This window comes from Microcebus murinus, chromosome 2, assembly GCF_040939455.1.
Source record: "Microcebus murinus isolate Inina chromosome 2, M.murinus_Inina_mat1.0, whole genome shotgun sequence".
Classification (NCBI taxonomy): Eukaryota; Metazoa; Chordata; class Mammalia; order Primates; family Cheirogaleidae; genus Microcebus; species Microcebus murinus.
The window spans coordinates 5,583,713-5,597,994 of NC_134105.1; the positions used below are offsets into that span (position 1 = coordinate 5,583,713).

The 14,282-nt window shown below is 44.0% G+C and overlaps 1 protein-coding gene and 1 non-coding gene across 9 annotated transcripts in view; one reads left to right on the forward strand and one right to left on the reverse strand.

The window, feature by feature from the left end:
* KIF1B (kinesin family member 1B) overlaps positions 1 to 13,826 on the forward strand; it is a 148,318-nt gene extending 134,492 nt beyond the window's left edge. For all 8 annotated transcript variants that reach the window (XM_012791427.3, XM_020281763.2, XM_012791425.3 and 5 more), the window contains 8 exons: positions 1,860 to 2,005; positions 2,181 to 2,420; positions 4,436 to 4,507; positions 5,989 to 6,110; positions 7,977 to 8,126; positions 8,493 to 8,685; positions 8,895 to 9,013; positions 9,474 to 13,826. In XM_012791427.3, the coding sequence (XP_012646881.2) occupies positions 1,860 to 2,005; positions 2,181 to 2,420; positions 4,436 to 4,507; positions 5,989 to 6,110; positions 7,977 to 8,126; positions 8,493 to 8,685; positions 8,895 to 9,013; positions 9,474 to 9,516 (1,085 nt within the window). In that variant the 3' untranslated portion in view covers positions 9,517 to 13,826. The remainder of the gene's footprint in view (positions 1 to 1,859; positions 2,006 to 2,180; positions 2,421 to 4,435; positions 4,508 to 5,988; positions 6,111 to 7,976; positions 8,127 to 8,492; positions 8,686 to 8,894; positions 9,014 to 9,473) is intronic.
* Positions 332 to 390, reverse strand: LOC142869812 (U7 small nuclear RNA). The gene has a single exon (XR_012918367.1). It is a non-coding gene; the product is annotated as a U7 small nuclear RNA (small nuclear RNA).
* Positions 13,827 to 14,282: the final 456 nt, after the last annotated feature.

Below are 14,282 nucleotides of genomic sequence, written 5' to 3' on the forward strand. Positions count from 1 at the left end.
CTGGGCTATGAAATATTGTAAAATATTCAAGTGAATTTTAGTAGATTGAATTTGATTTAGAAAACTTCATAACCCATTTCTTTCCCTCCCCACCTTAGCCCAAAGATAACTTGGCAGTATAACTTTACAGTGGTAGTCAAACTACTAATTTGAATTTCCTGTACCTCTAGAAAGACAAATTATTAAGTCATATTTGTTCTGTGTCCTTTTTGATTTGTACTTATACTGCTACTGTTCCTCTAGCTGGATGTGCTTAAGTAGCACTTAGCATTTCTATGTTTGTAAACAGAAACATGGACAAAAATTAGGGGTTTTCTGTGGGGGGGGGGCAGAAGGTTCTGGTGAGAACCAGAAAACCTGCTAGACAAATTCTAAAGACCTGTAACACTAAAATTTGTCTAAGGTTTTCTAAAAGCATTTGGTTAGTGTGAGTTTGAGTCATTTTAGAGAACATATATGGAAAAGTCAGGGCCCACAAGTAAGATTTGGATAGATAAAGATTTTGAGTATGGATCCAAGTCTCAATAGCAACAAATTATAGTGTCCAGGTAGCTCCTTAAGGAATTTTTTTAATTAACATAAATTCATTATTTAGTATATAAAACCAATATAATGTTTAAAAAAAATGGGAAATTATGAGAGCTAAAGCCATCTGTCATTTGCCATCCTCTGAACTACTAAATATGTATGCATGTGTGTAATCTGTTCCTACTTTTTTCATATGGGTGTATTTTTATGTATTTGGAATAATAGTGTACAGACTATTAAATATCTCTATTTTTACTTAACATAATCACTTTAGCATTTTCTCAAGTTGCATTTCAGTCTTTATAATTATTAAGGAATTAAATACTCAGTTTTTGGGTTTTTTTTTTTTTTGAGACAGAGTCTCACTTTGTTGCCGGGGCTAGAGTGCCGTGGCATTAGCCTAGCTCACAACAAACCTCAAACTCCTGGGCTCAAGCAATCCTTCTGCCTCAGCCTCCCAAGTAGCTGGGACTACAGGCATGCGCCACCATGCCCAGCTAATGTTTTCTATATATTTTTAGTTGGCCAATTAATTTATATCTATTTTTAGTAGAGATGGGGTCTCACTCTTGCTCAGGCTGTTTTCAAACTCCTGACCTCGAGCAATCCGCCCGCCTCGGCCTCCCAGAGTGCTAGGATTACAGGTGTGAGCCACCATGCCTGGCCAAATACTCAGTTTTTTAAAAAAAATTTAGAGAGTTGCTTTGGGGGAAAGGCATGAATTTTTATTAATAAATAAAATCCAGTATATCTTGATACCAAACTATCTTAGTTTGCTATGTATAAGAATTATTAATTTGGCTGGATGTGGTGGTGCATGCCTGTAGTCCCAGCTACGTGGAAAGCTGAGGCGAGAGGATTGCTTGAGCCCAGGAATTTGAGGCTATAGTGCAATATGAATGTACCTGAGAATAGCCAGTGCACTGTAGCCTGGGCAATGCAGTGAGATCTCATTTGTTTAGTTTAGTTTAGTTTAGTTTAGTTTAGTTTAGTTTAGTTTTGTTTTGTTTTGTTTGAGACAGAGTCTTGCTCTGTTGCCCAGGGTAGAGTTCAGTGGCATCATCATAGCTCATTGCAACCTCCAACCATGCCTAACTAATTTTTCTATTTTGAGTAGAGATGGGGGTCTCACTTTTGTTCAGGCTGGTCTTGAACTCCTGACCTCATGCTATTCTCCCGCCCTGGCCTCCCAGAGTGCTGGGATTATAGACATGAGCCACTGTGCCTAGCCAAGACCCTCTTCTTTAAAAAAAAAAAAGAAAGTATTAATCATTTTGACTAGAAATTTAATTTTTCTCTGAAACAAAGAGAATTGTTTTCTCTTGTCTTAGGCATGCAGAGGAGGAGAAGAAAAGTCTTAGATACATCAGTGGCATATGTGCGGGGAGAGGAGAACTTAGCAGGCTGGCGGCCCCGCGGAGACAGCCTTATCCTGGAACACCAATGGGAGCTGGAGAAGCTGGAGCTCCTACACGAGGTATCCAAAGGCAGGACATGTTCAAATGCAAGACCTCTTGGGCAAGATCAATCTTGGCCAAAGGATCAATCTTATACCCACCTTCTCTGTATGATCATGGCTTTTTAGTTTTCTATCATGATTGAGAGCTTCATGAGCTTTGTGTTTCCTGAGGCAATGGTGTTGATCTTCTCAGGTGGAGAAAACCCGCCACTTCCTGCTACTGCGTGAGAGACTTGGTGACAGCATCCCCAAATCCCTGAGTGACTCGTTGTCCCCCAGCCTCAGCAGTGGGACCCTCAGCACCTCCACCAGTATCTCCTCTCAGATCTCAACCACCACCTTTGAAAGTGCTGTCACACCTAGTGAGAGCAGTGGCTACGACTCAGCAGACATCGAAAGCCTGGTGGATCGAGAGAAAGAGCTGGCTACCAAGGTTCGAATCCTCTCCTCTTTGCTGAGCCATTTTCCAACATGAGACTGTCAGCTAGCCTCTCAGTTTATTTGTTTTCAACATCTTTGTTTGAGAGCCTCTGTTTCAAGGCTGTGCTAACACTGTGAATATAGAAATAAGATTCCGTTCCTACCCTTAACAAGCTTACGGACTAGTGGGGTAAAACAAATAATAGAGGTGTGTGTCTCGGATGCCGTGGGAGCCAGAAGAGAGGCCTCCAAAGGAGGGACTCCCGAGCCAGCCTCGGAGGGACACATGGGAGGAGCCAGTGGCATCCTGCATGGGCGGCCTTGGGGAATTCACATGGGTGACGGGCAGGAGATGGAGGAATGCCTTGTGTGCTGCACTGAAGAGTTAGAGTTGACCTGAGAGTGATGCGGAAGTACTTTAAACAAGTGTCTGTGTTTTAGAAAGATTCTTGTGGCAATAGTAAAAAGAATGGATTGGTGGTGAAGAGATAGGCTGAGGAAGGGAGAGCTCTTTATTACAGTAATGATAATAAATGATAAAGACTTTTTTTTTTTTTGAGACAGAATCTCGCTCTGCTGAGCCTGGCTAGAGTGCTGTGGCATTAGCCTAGCTCACAGCAACCTCAAACTCCTGGGCTCAAGTGATCCTCCTGCCTCAGCCTGCCAAGTGGCCGGGACTACAGGCACAAACCACTATGCCTGGCTAATTTTCTTTCTATTTTTGGTAGAGATGGGGTCTCGCTCTTGCTCAGGCTGGTCTCAAAGTCCTGACCTTAAGCAATCCTCCCACCTTGGCCTCCCAGAGTGCTAGGATTATAGGTTGAGCCACCGCGCCCAGCAGATAAAGACTTTTTAAAGAAGGCAGAGGTGTGTGGGATGAAGAGGAAGGAGAATCCCACCGGGTATGGCAGGAAAAGGCAGAGGGCATGTTGAGTTGACACCCAGGTGTATAGTTCTGGTCAGTGGGCTAAAAAAATATAAAAATGAGATGTCTTAATAATCAAATGGTCTTTTAGTTTATTTAGGAAAATATGTCTCTCCAGAAGTCTCTATATCATTTAGCACCAGAGTGAATTGAGAATTAAATGGGTGGCCAGGCATGGTGGTGTATAAATGTAGTCCCAACTACTCAGGAGACAGAGGCGGGAGGATCTCTTGAGCCCAGGAGTTCAAGTTCAGCCTTGGCAACTTAGGAAAAGCCTGTCTCTTAAAAAAAAAAAAAAAAAAAAGAATGAATGAATTAAAGGAGTGCTATTACATTTTAAGCACTTCTAAACTATAGTGTTGGTAGTAATTCACTTTTGTAGTCTTGAGAATGACTTTTTGATCCACTTGTTTTATTAGTATTATCTTTATTAGACATATGCTGAACTTTCCTCACTCTATACTTAGTTAATTTCTAGAACTGTTTGGGCAACATCTGAGTTCCATTGTGGGTTTTAGGCATGTTATTTCCTCCCCTGTCTTGCATCCAACGCTTTGTTTAGTCATTGGAAAAAAATGTTTTTTATATGTTTACTGGTTTATTATAAAGGTTGACACAAAGGATACAGATGCACAGCCAGGTGGAAGGGATGCACAGGGCATGGGAGAAGCGATGTGACGTTTCATGCCCTCCCAGGCTCGCTACCCTCCATGACCCTCAATGTGTTCAGCTATCCAGAAGCTCCTAGCCATTGAAATTTCATGTTCAACTTATACTTCTGTCTTTTTTTTCCCCCGAGATGGGGTCTCACTCTGTTGCCTGGGATAGAGTGCAGTGGCATGACCATAGCTCACTGCAACCTCAAACTCCTAGGCTCAAGTGATCCTCCTGCCTCAGCCTCCCAAGTAGCTGGGACTACAGGCATGCGCCACCACACCTGGCTAATTTTTCTATTTTTTTGTAGAGATGGGGTCCTCCTATTGCTCAGGCTGGTTTCGAACTCTTGATCTCAAGTGATCCTACTGCCTTGGCATCCCAGAGTGCTAGGATTACAGGCGTGAGCCACTGAGCCCAGCCTTTACACTTCTCTTTTTCTTCTCTAGTGCCTGCAACTTCTCACCCACACTTTCAACAGAGAATTCAGCCAGGTGCATGGCAGCATCAGTGACTGTAAGGTGAGTGTGTTGAAGCCATAAGTTTTAGTCAGTGTGTTGGTGACTGATTTTCACAGCAGCCCAGCTTTGCTGCTTTTAGGAAACAACAAGGCGCTTTTCGGTGGCTTAAGAGGGGCATAGCTTTATATTTAAAGATTTATGACATTCTGCTCTGATATTTATTCTGATTTTTCAGACTCAGAATACTGACTCTGAAGGTAAAAGTATTCCTCTGTGTCTCTTAGAGTGATTATCACATGGGAAACATTTTGGCTTTTCTCTGAATCTCTTGGAGAAAAATATTCTAGGGAGGTGGTACATTACCCTACGACAGGGCAAAGGACATCCTAAGGTTCTTGATGGCATAAAGTTTTGTTACCTTCAACAGAGTCAGGTGGACACATCAGAGAACTTCTGTGTTATTCTCATGGTTCTAGTCAGCTGGACCTTAAACACACCCATCTCCTTCCTGCCTTGGGGTCGCTTCACACTGTTCCTTTGCCTGGAATAGCCTCCTTTGCCTGGAATAACCTCCTTCCGGACAGTTTTGTGGCTGGCTCCCTTATTTCTTTCATTTTTCTACTCAAACAGTGACTTCTTGGAGTGAACTTTCTTGACCTCCTGATACAAAGCTGATAGCTGAGACTTTCTATCCACCACCACCACCCCCCGCTTTATTTTTTTCCTGCAGCACTTATTACTGCCTGAGACTTTTTTAAGCGCTTGTTGAGTGGTTGTCTACCCTAAGCTCCAAGAGGGCAGGACCTCTGCCATATTCTTAGAACAATGCGTGGCTCATGGTAGGTGCTTGGCACACATATGTAAGGCTATTTAATTAATGCAGGAGGGAAGTAGCAATATAAAAAGCCAGCCTTGCCTCTTTCACAAATGTTTTGATTCCTGATGTGTCCCACAGGCCATAAATATTCACAGGCTTGTTTTCTTTGTTGTTGTTGTTTTCTTTTTAATTTTTCTTTTACTTATTGACAGATAATAATAATTGTATGTGTAGGCTTGTTTTTTTGTTTTGTTTTGTTTTGTTTTTGAGACAGAGTCTCGCTTTGTTCCCCAGGCTAGAGTGAGTGCCATGGCGTCAGCCTAGCTCACAGCAACCTTAAACTCCTGGCTCAAGCGATCCTCCTGCCTCAGCCTCCCAAGTAGCTGGGACTACAGGCATGCGCCACCATGCCCTGCTAATTTTTTCTATATATTTATTACTTGGCCAATTAATTTCTTTCTATTTATAGTAGAGACATGGGTCTCGCTCTTGCTCAGGCTGGTTTGGAACTCCTGACCTCGAGCAATCCGCCCGCCTCGGCCTCCTAGAGTGCTAGGATTACAGGTGTGAGCCACTGCGCCCGGCCTGTAGGCTTGTTTTCTTGAATGACCCTATGCAACAGGAGATCTGTGAAAGTGAGACACTGGTCATTACAGCTCCCTATTGCAGAAGCAGCTTTTTTCAGCTGAATTAGCTCATTAACTGTGTTTCTATTTCCTTCTAGTTGTCTGATATCTCTCCAATTGGACGGGACCCCTCTGAGTCCAGTTTCAGCAGTGCTACCCTCACTCCCTCCTCCACCTGCCCCTCTCTGGTAGAGTCTAGGAGCAACTCTCTGGATCAGAAGTAAGTATAATACCTGGATTTTACTGAGAGAAGCTAATTTAAGAACTAAGGAAAAAGTCAACCTTCCATGACTGAATTAAGAAAATGTGGTCTATATATGTACCATAAAGTACTGCTCAGACATAAAAAGGAATGAAATAATGTCTTTTGCAGCAATTTGGGTGGAACTAGAGACCATTATCCTAAGTGAAGTATCTCAGGAATGGAAAAACAAGCACCACATGTTCTCACTAATAATTGGGAGCTAATCAAAGGGCACACATGGGCACACAGAGATGTAAAGGTCATTGGAAACCAAGAGGTGGGGAGGAGGGAGGGGTAGAAACTTACATATTGGGTACAATGAACACTTTTCAGGTGATGGGCACATTAAAAGCCCCAACTTAAGCATTCTAAAAGGTATCCATGTAACAAAACATTTATACCCCTTTAATATTTTGAAATTTAAAAAAAAGAAGAAAAGAAAGTCAGCCTTCCTCTAACTCAGTGGTTCTTGACTAGAGGCAGCACTGTCCCCCCAGGCAGCATTCAGAAATGTGTGAGAGCCTTTTGTGGGCACCACTGTGACTGGAGAGACGTTCTTGCCGTGCCTCACCATTGCATCTGCATCAGAGCATTGACTCCTCCCTTTCTTCTTAATCCCTTTCTGCTCATTTTGTCCTCTACTCCTACCCCTGCTTAGCTCCCCAGTCATAGTACCAGACATAGGAAGTCTCATAGTGGGAAAATATTTTGAAACTACTAGGGAAAAAATATTTTGCTGCTATACCAAAATATATAGGTAAGAAAAATAAAGACAAATTTAGCCTAGAGTCCATGATTCATCCTCTTAATCACTTCTCTGCAATGTACCCTCAAACTCCTATGCATCTCCATTCCTTACGCTCACCTGTCGAAACCTACCTGGTTATCACTCACCTGTCTGTATTAGTGTACCACACTGACATTTTCTCAGCAACAATGGCTAAGAAAATAACACAGCCAGGTAATTTCATTAAAGTTAGTGTGCCATCAACTGTAAGAGAATATTTTGTGTGCCACTAAGAGAGAAAAAGTATTTGCCAACTGAATTCAACTTGCCAGCAATTGGAAGAGGGTTTCTCAATTTAAGAAATGGTAAAGTACAAAAATTGGGCTTTTTAGAATCAGTGAGATATAGTTAATTTGGCTAACCTGCTCTAGAAAGATACCTAACAATGTCGAGCATAGGCGTTTATTTCTCACACCACGGTCCTGAGGACTGGTCTGGGTTGGTGTTCCAGGCCAGCGGTCCAGCTCTGTGCTGTGTGGCCGTTCTGGTGCCTGGATTCTCCCATTTGTTTGCTTTCTCTGCCACTCTCTGAGACAGCGGGCCAGACGTTAGCATGCATCCTCATCCCCTGGGAGGCTTGTTAGAGCACAGACAGCTAAACCCACCCAGGCTTGCTTGTTCTCTAGGTCTGGGTTGGAGTCTGAGAATCTGAATCTCTAACAGTTTCCTACGTGATTGCTGCTAGTCGGGGACCACACTTTGAGAACCACTGCCCTAGGTGTGACCATGAGACTAAAAGGAAACAAATAAGGACTAGAATTCATATTTCAGATACTTCTGTCCAGAGGGCTTTAAAATAGGAAGAGGGACTATGTCACTCGATGGTCATGGTGATAAATTTCCCTTTGTAACTTTTGAAGGCTGACACCAGTGGAATTCAGAATTAACTTTTTGACACCATCTTGTCTTCTCAGCTGAGCTCTCTGAAACTGAAGTTTGCAGCTGGTGCTCAGGGAGTGGCATTGTGTTTCTCCCGGTGAGATGGTGTGCACAACATGCCTGACCCTGACTGAAGCTCATTACCCCTTTCTTCCTCACCTCTCTCTCTTTTAAAGGACCCCAGAAGCCAATTCCCGGGCCTCTAGTCCTTGCACAGAATTTGAACAGTTTCAGATTGTCCCAGCTTTGGAAACGCCCTATTTGGCCCGAGCAGGAAAAAATGAATTTCTCAATCTTGTTCCAGATATTGAAGAAATTAGACCAGGGTGAGTAGTATATTGACCAGGGATGCTGGGTATAAAAACAAATCAGCAAGACGAATTTACTTCTCGCTCCTCTCTGTGCGGTCTAAATTACGGTCTAATGCACGTTGAGTCTGGGGTGAAAGAGCTGGGATGGGTTTCTGCTCCAGTTACTGCATCTCCATCCTGGCATAGCATGTTGCTGTGGCATCTTTTTGCTCTCTTGCTATAGTACTTGGCAGAGAAGATTCTAGGACAAATAGATCACTTGCCTGTTTTGTTGAATCTGGGTACTTGCCCTGGGCAAGATGTATTTTGATGGTCCTCAGTTCATGATCATTTTCTTTTTGTGAGAAACTAACTTCTCTTCTTTGGTACTGCCCTTTTTAGCTCAGTGGTCTCTAAGAAAGGATACCTGCATTTCAAGGAGCCACTTTCCAGCAACTGGGCTAAACATTTCGTCGTGGTCCGCCGCCCTTACGTCTTCATCTATAACAGTGACAAAGACCCAGTGGAGCGTGGGATCATTAACCTGTCCACAGCACAGGTGGAGTACAGTGAGGACCAGCAGGCCATGCTGAAGGTCAGTCTGCCTTGTGTCGGCGTGTCATTGCCACACGTGCCCTTCCCTCTTGAGTTTCCAGCTCCCTGATGTATGTCGTGGAGTCTCTCCTTCCTGTCTGGTCTCCTTGAACTTTCAGCATGAAGTGTGTGTGCCTTGTGAATAAGGCAAGGAGGTTCCCCTTGCTCAGTCTCTGTAGTAATATTCTCATCTACCTGTGTTTCTTTCAGACACCTAACACTTTTGCTGTCTGTACCAAGCACCGTGGGGTCCTTTTGCAGGCTCTCAATGACAAAGACATGAACGACTGGTTGTATGCTTTCAACCCACTTCTTGCTGGCACAATACGGTAAGAAGTTGTTTCGTGTTTCTTTTCTCTTCTTGGCTTTTGGCCCCAGAGATATCAGCATTTATAGGAAAACAAGTATTGTTCTAAATAAGTTTAAAATAGAAGAAAGACAGGAATGTAGTGTGTTCGTGGGGTGGTAATGAGGCTCTGTTTCTCATAGGATACCATCTTGTGTCCTGAACCGCTAAGGAGACTCTGGTCACATTCGTACTGAGTAATCTCCTTCTCTGTCTTTTTGTCCTCAAGAGGTCTGCAGGTGGGGTCTAGGGGACCAACATGCAGCTCAGTGATCCAGCCTCAGATCCTAGGAGGGGCTTGTGTCACAGGGTCACAGAGTAGGGAGCCTAGAAACCTGGGCCTGCGGTGCCAAACAGGAAGGAGTTGCAGGAGGGAGCCTCAGAGGGAAAGACTGTGAGGAGGCCACCTGTTTCTAATCCTGCCTCCCCATTTGTCCCCATAGGTCAAAGCTCTCCCGCAGATGCCCAAGCCAGCCGAAATACTAAGTGACTCTGCGGAGTGCCCTCACTCGCCTTCAAGAGAGAAAGAAAGTGCTACGTCTCATTTCTCTTTGTGATTCTTTACGGTGACTCTTGTCTGTGACCTGTGGCTAACTGCTCCCCCTGTCAGGCACTTTTCTAGCCCTCCTGTTCCCCATCTCCATTGCTCTGTACTCTTCTTTTCTTCTGTGCTGAGAATCTTCTTAGTAGCATGTGACCTAACAAAAGGAAAAAAAGATTAAAAAACACACACACACACACACAGACATAAAAAAAACCCTGAGGGATCTAGCGAATCTCCAAATTGCATTTTGGTGTATTTTGGCTTCCTTTTGTATGAAAGGTCCCCATACTGACCACCTCTGATGTCTGTGCTGCTGTCTTTGGATACCTTTTTCTGTTTCTCAAGACAACATAATGCTTTTTGTTTCTCTTCTGTTTGTGATATCACTTTAATTTTTCTTGGGTGGCTTAGAGACTAAGGAGGAGATTTCTGGCCTTTTTAGAACCTGAGAAGAAAAACTTAATCTTTTCTTCCATTCTGTCTCTTTTTGCCGTGGCTGATCCCTGCATTTCCATTCAGGGAAAAGGTGGTGGTGAGCTTAGAAATGGGACAATTATATTCTCTGAGTCGAAATTGGGGCTTATTCAGAGTATGGTTATGGAACTTTGATTTACTGGAAGAGAGGACTTTTCAGCAGGTCTGGGGCAGTAGCTGCTGGAGACCCTGTGAGAAGGGAAGAGCACAGATACAGCCAGCGGATGTCAGGGACCACAGGATTTGGCAGTGGGCCGTGAAGGTGGCCGCCAGTCAGATGCTCATAGTCCTCACAGCAGGATTTCTGAAAACGGTTTTTTCTGTGTTGGGAGGGAGGCTCTTCTTAGAAGTTCCTCAGTTCTGTTCTTGGCATTAGTGGTAATGGTACAGTTTGGAATTGGTGCGATGTCATACACAAATGTTCCACGAGGGGGAGTATTTCACTTTCTGGTGATAAACTGACAGTCATTCTCATAATTAAGACAGTGCTGAGTAGTGATGTTGTGATTATTGTAGCTCCCTTTGATCAAAGAATTGTAGCTTTCAATTATAAACGTGGAAGTCTCCCTCTGAATCAACCCAGTGGTTGTTTTCAGTGATGCTTGTCAAATCGAAAATGCTTTCAATGATGCTTACCTTCCTGTACTCAAAAGTAAGCAAACATGGCAGGCTTTGCTCTCTGGATCCCAGGATGAAAACCAACCTCCTGCCATCACCCCAAACAAAACAAGATCCCCAGGGGCAAGGAAAAGCGTTGCGTCTTTCGTCCTTTGCTGCAGTCTCCTCTCCAGCCAGGCCAGAAAGTTCACCCAGCAAAGGATGGAGGAAGCCTTGCTGCTGACAGACCAGGGCCGCCTGGCTTCCGGAAACCATCACAGAAGATAACTCTTTCTCTTTCAGTGACCAGTAAGTTTTACAGGATCACACAGGGAACAGAAAGCCTCCAAGTCACTTCAGTTGCTTGGCCAATTGACTTGGGGTTGTTTTTCACCATTCTCTCCTTCCTTTGCTCAGACCCCTCTATTTCATCTTCGCTCGGGCTCTCATGAAAGTATCTGCTCACCCCCACTTTTGAGGCCTTGAGGGTTCTTGGCCCTGAGGTTGCTGCTGGCTCTCAGGTGACCGGCAGCGGCTCACTTTCCACTCACGCAGTGAGGCAGGGAGGGCCAGGGGCTCGTGCCCCTCTGCAGAGTCGTTGCCGGGGAGACATGCTGGCACCCAGACCCTTGTTTCTGGCTTCCTGGCTAGGGTCCTCTCTGAAGAACCAGTCTCCGGCCTTGCCCATTAGAGCTGCCTTGCAAAGAGGAGGCAAAACAAGTCATGGAGAGCTGAACAAAGGAAGGGGTCGAAATCACAGACTGTGTCCTCGGCTGCAAAGGGATCAAGAAAACTCTGTGGTGGATTTTTGTAAACTCTCTCCCTGACTCTAATGTTATTTGTTTTCTAAGTGGTATGTGAGCCGTTTAATGTAGGTGGACATTTCCTCATCGTCTAATGGACACACTATGCCCTTCTAGTGTACGTTCAAATCCAGCAGGATCTGTCGGCGCTTTGAGATGGCTTGCTGGACTGGAGTTAAATCTAATTTCAGGGAAATGAAGATGGAATTTGAAGGTCATTTCAAAATGAAATCACTGATGTTGCTGCTGTTATGAAGTGTGACAGAGGACCCATGTCTGTGACCGGGCGGGGAAGAAGCCTGAGGGAGAGTGAGATCACACGATATACTGAAATGACTTTTGTTTTTCTTCTAACACAAACACAACTGGTTTGGAAAGTCTTTGCTTTGGAAGTGCCGGACATGAGAACGAGCCACCGTGGACTGTGTGTTCATTACGTGCCAGGATAAGGCCTTGTTAGGAAGCACGAGGAAGCAGGTCGTGTCCTCAGGGGGGCTCCGGCGGGCGTCTGCCCTGACTGAGGAGCCTCTGCGGTGGCTGCAGGGCAGAGAGCCCTGTCGGTTCCCCAGCACTTTGGGGATGGATGTTCCCTTTCCGACAGGGCCGTCCCCACTTTGAAGCTCTAAGAGAGGATTTGTGGCAGGAACTATTTATGAGGCTGCTGTAGCTATAGTGGTGGGAAAGGTAAGGAATCGTTAAGGAAACCACCTTTTAAGGTGGCTTTTTATTTATTTTTCTCAAAGCACTCCTTTAAACAAAGAATGAAAAAGACAAGAAAAAAAAACATTCACAAATGAAGAGAAATGAGTGCTGATTAAAGCTAATTATCTTCTCCTTCCCTCATCCCTCATCTGCCTTTCTCCTGCCAAAGCAGAACGCAGCCCCGCAGCCAGCCAGTGCTCGCGCGCCTGTCCGTGTGCCGCCGGGAGCCGGGCAGCTCTCGGCCGCCTGCGCGGGCCTGCCAGCCCGCGCACCTGCCCACGAGCACAGGGCCGCGAGCTGCAGCACGTTGTTCAAGCGTGGTGAAGGCAAGAGAGAATGCAATGAGTTTCCCAAACTAAGAAACCACTATTATTTGAGATATTTTTCCCTTCAGGTACATAGAATTTACATAACTACTCTTATTTTTGATGAATTTTTCAGCCTGTTTAAGATGAAAAAATAAATCATTGTGAAGGTCTTTGGGGACTAAGAACAAGATGACTTTTCCTGGCACATATTTCAAAGCAAAGACTTTGTTTCCTGCTGCTTGTCTAATTTACAGGGATATTTAATTGTGTAAGGTTATGTATATAGCTGCACTGAACTGCGCAGTGGGCCGGAAGAGGAAGCGCGCTCTCGTGGCTGGCGCCTGTCGGTACTCCTGCATGTCCCGGGCTGCGTTCCACTCGGGTTCTGATGGACAGGATCGGGGCTTCTCTGTTTGACTTGGGTCCTTGAGTTTTCCTTTTGGTTCCCGTTTGAAAATGTGATTATTAACCTGCTTCTTAAAAAGAAAAGACTAATTCTGCTGCTCTTGGAAGGTTTGCTGAATGTGTTTAGGTAGGACTCTTAACTCGTGTGCACTACGGCTGTCCACACGCCTGCTGATACACCCAAGCGTGTGGGCCAGACCATGACTGTATGTAGCAGGAAGTATTAATCAGTGCATCCTTAATAACTGAAATATCAGCTGAGAGATTATTTGCTGTTGTTCAAAAGGCCATTTATGAAATTAGTATTTGAGCCCCTTGAAATCTTAAAGCCTCCAATTATTTAAAGGAAGAAATTAGAGTTGATACAAAATTCATGTTAAAAACTCACAGCCAAAGGGCTGTGCTCAGATGGAAAGTCTGAGCTGCGATTGGTCTCTTGCCAAACCCTGGCTGTTGTGTGTTGTTTTTCATGTCTTCAAGTTAATTTTTTTCATGCTGCGTGTTTTGGCATCAGTTCACCTGAGGAATCCATTGGCCTTCTGGTATTTAAGGCATTGTCTTAGACTTTGTGGCTCTAAAGTACTTGTCTGTTGAGATTTCAAGTCTCTTGTCACCATCCTTGCACACTACAACAAAACCCATGATGCATAAGTGGCCTTTTTGAACCAAGACTTTGCAAACTGATCTCTCCCCAGTGAAGGAGTTGAGCACATTAGCAACAATGTACATTATTAATTTTGGATTTTCATTTTCATGTTTTATTTTGTAAATACTATCTGATGTTTGGAGCTTGAGTATACAGAATGTAAATATAGTTCTTGTATTTGTACTAATTCTGATTCTTTTGCTGTATAGCCTTAGATGTGCAATGCAGACATTATCTAACTGTGTATGGTAACCTTGCATCACGGAACTATTAGTGAACGAGGTAAAAATAATAAAGGTACAACCAGTGCATCAGAAGGCTCTTGATGTGTGTTTATTCTTGCACCCTTTGAAAGGTAATTACACAAGTATTTCTTTTTTTTTTTTTTTTACCAGTGTCATTCAATTGCAAATTAATTTCTTTTCTTGACTTGCAAAGATAATACCTTTCTCAGACCTAAAGTCATGATGCCATCGCTTACATGTCCCTTTCTCATATTCAAAACAGTGGTTTTTTAGTATAAAGAAAGCTAATGTGGTAGGGTTTCTTTTCTCCCAAATATGTAAGTGGCTGTAAGATTTGTCTGTAAGATTTGTCTTTTTTCTCCTGAAGCCTCTCTTTGTATACCTACCAATGATTCTATAGTGTTGTGGTTTTTTGGGGGGATTGGGATTTGAAAATTTCAGTGTGTCAGCTTAACAAGCCCCCGTTGTGAACAGAGCATGATCAGGGACCACTGTCTTGGGTATTTTGGGAGAAACAGAAGAAGGGAG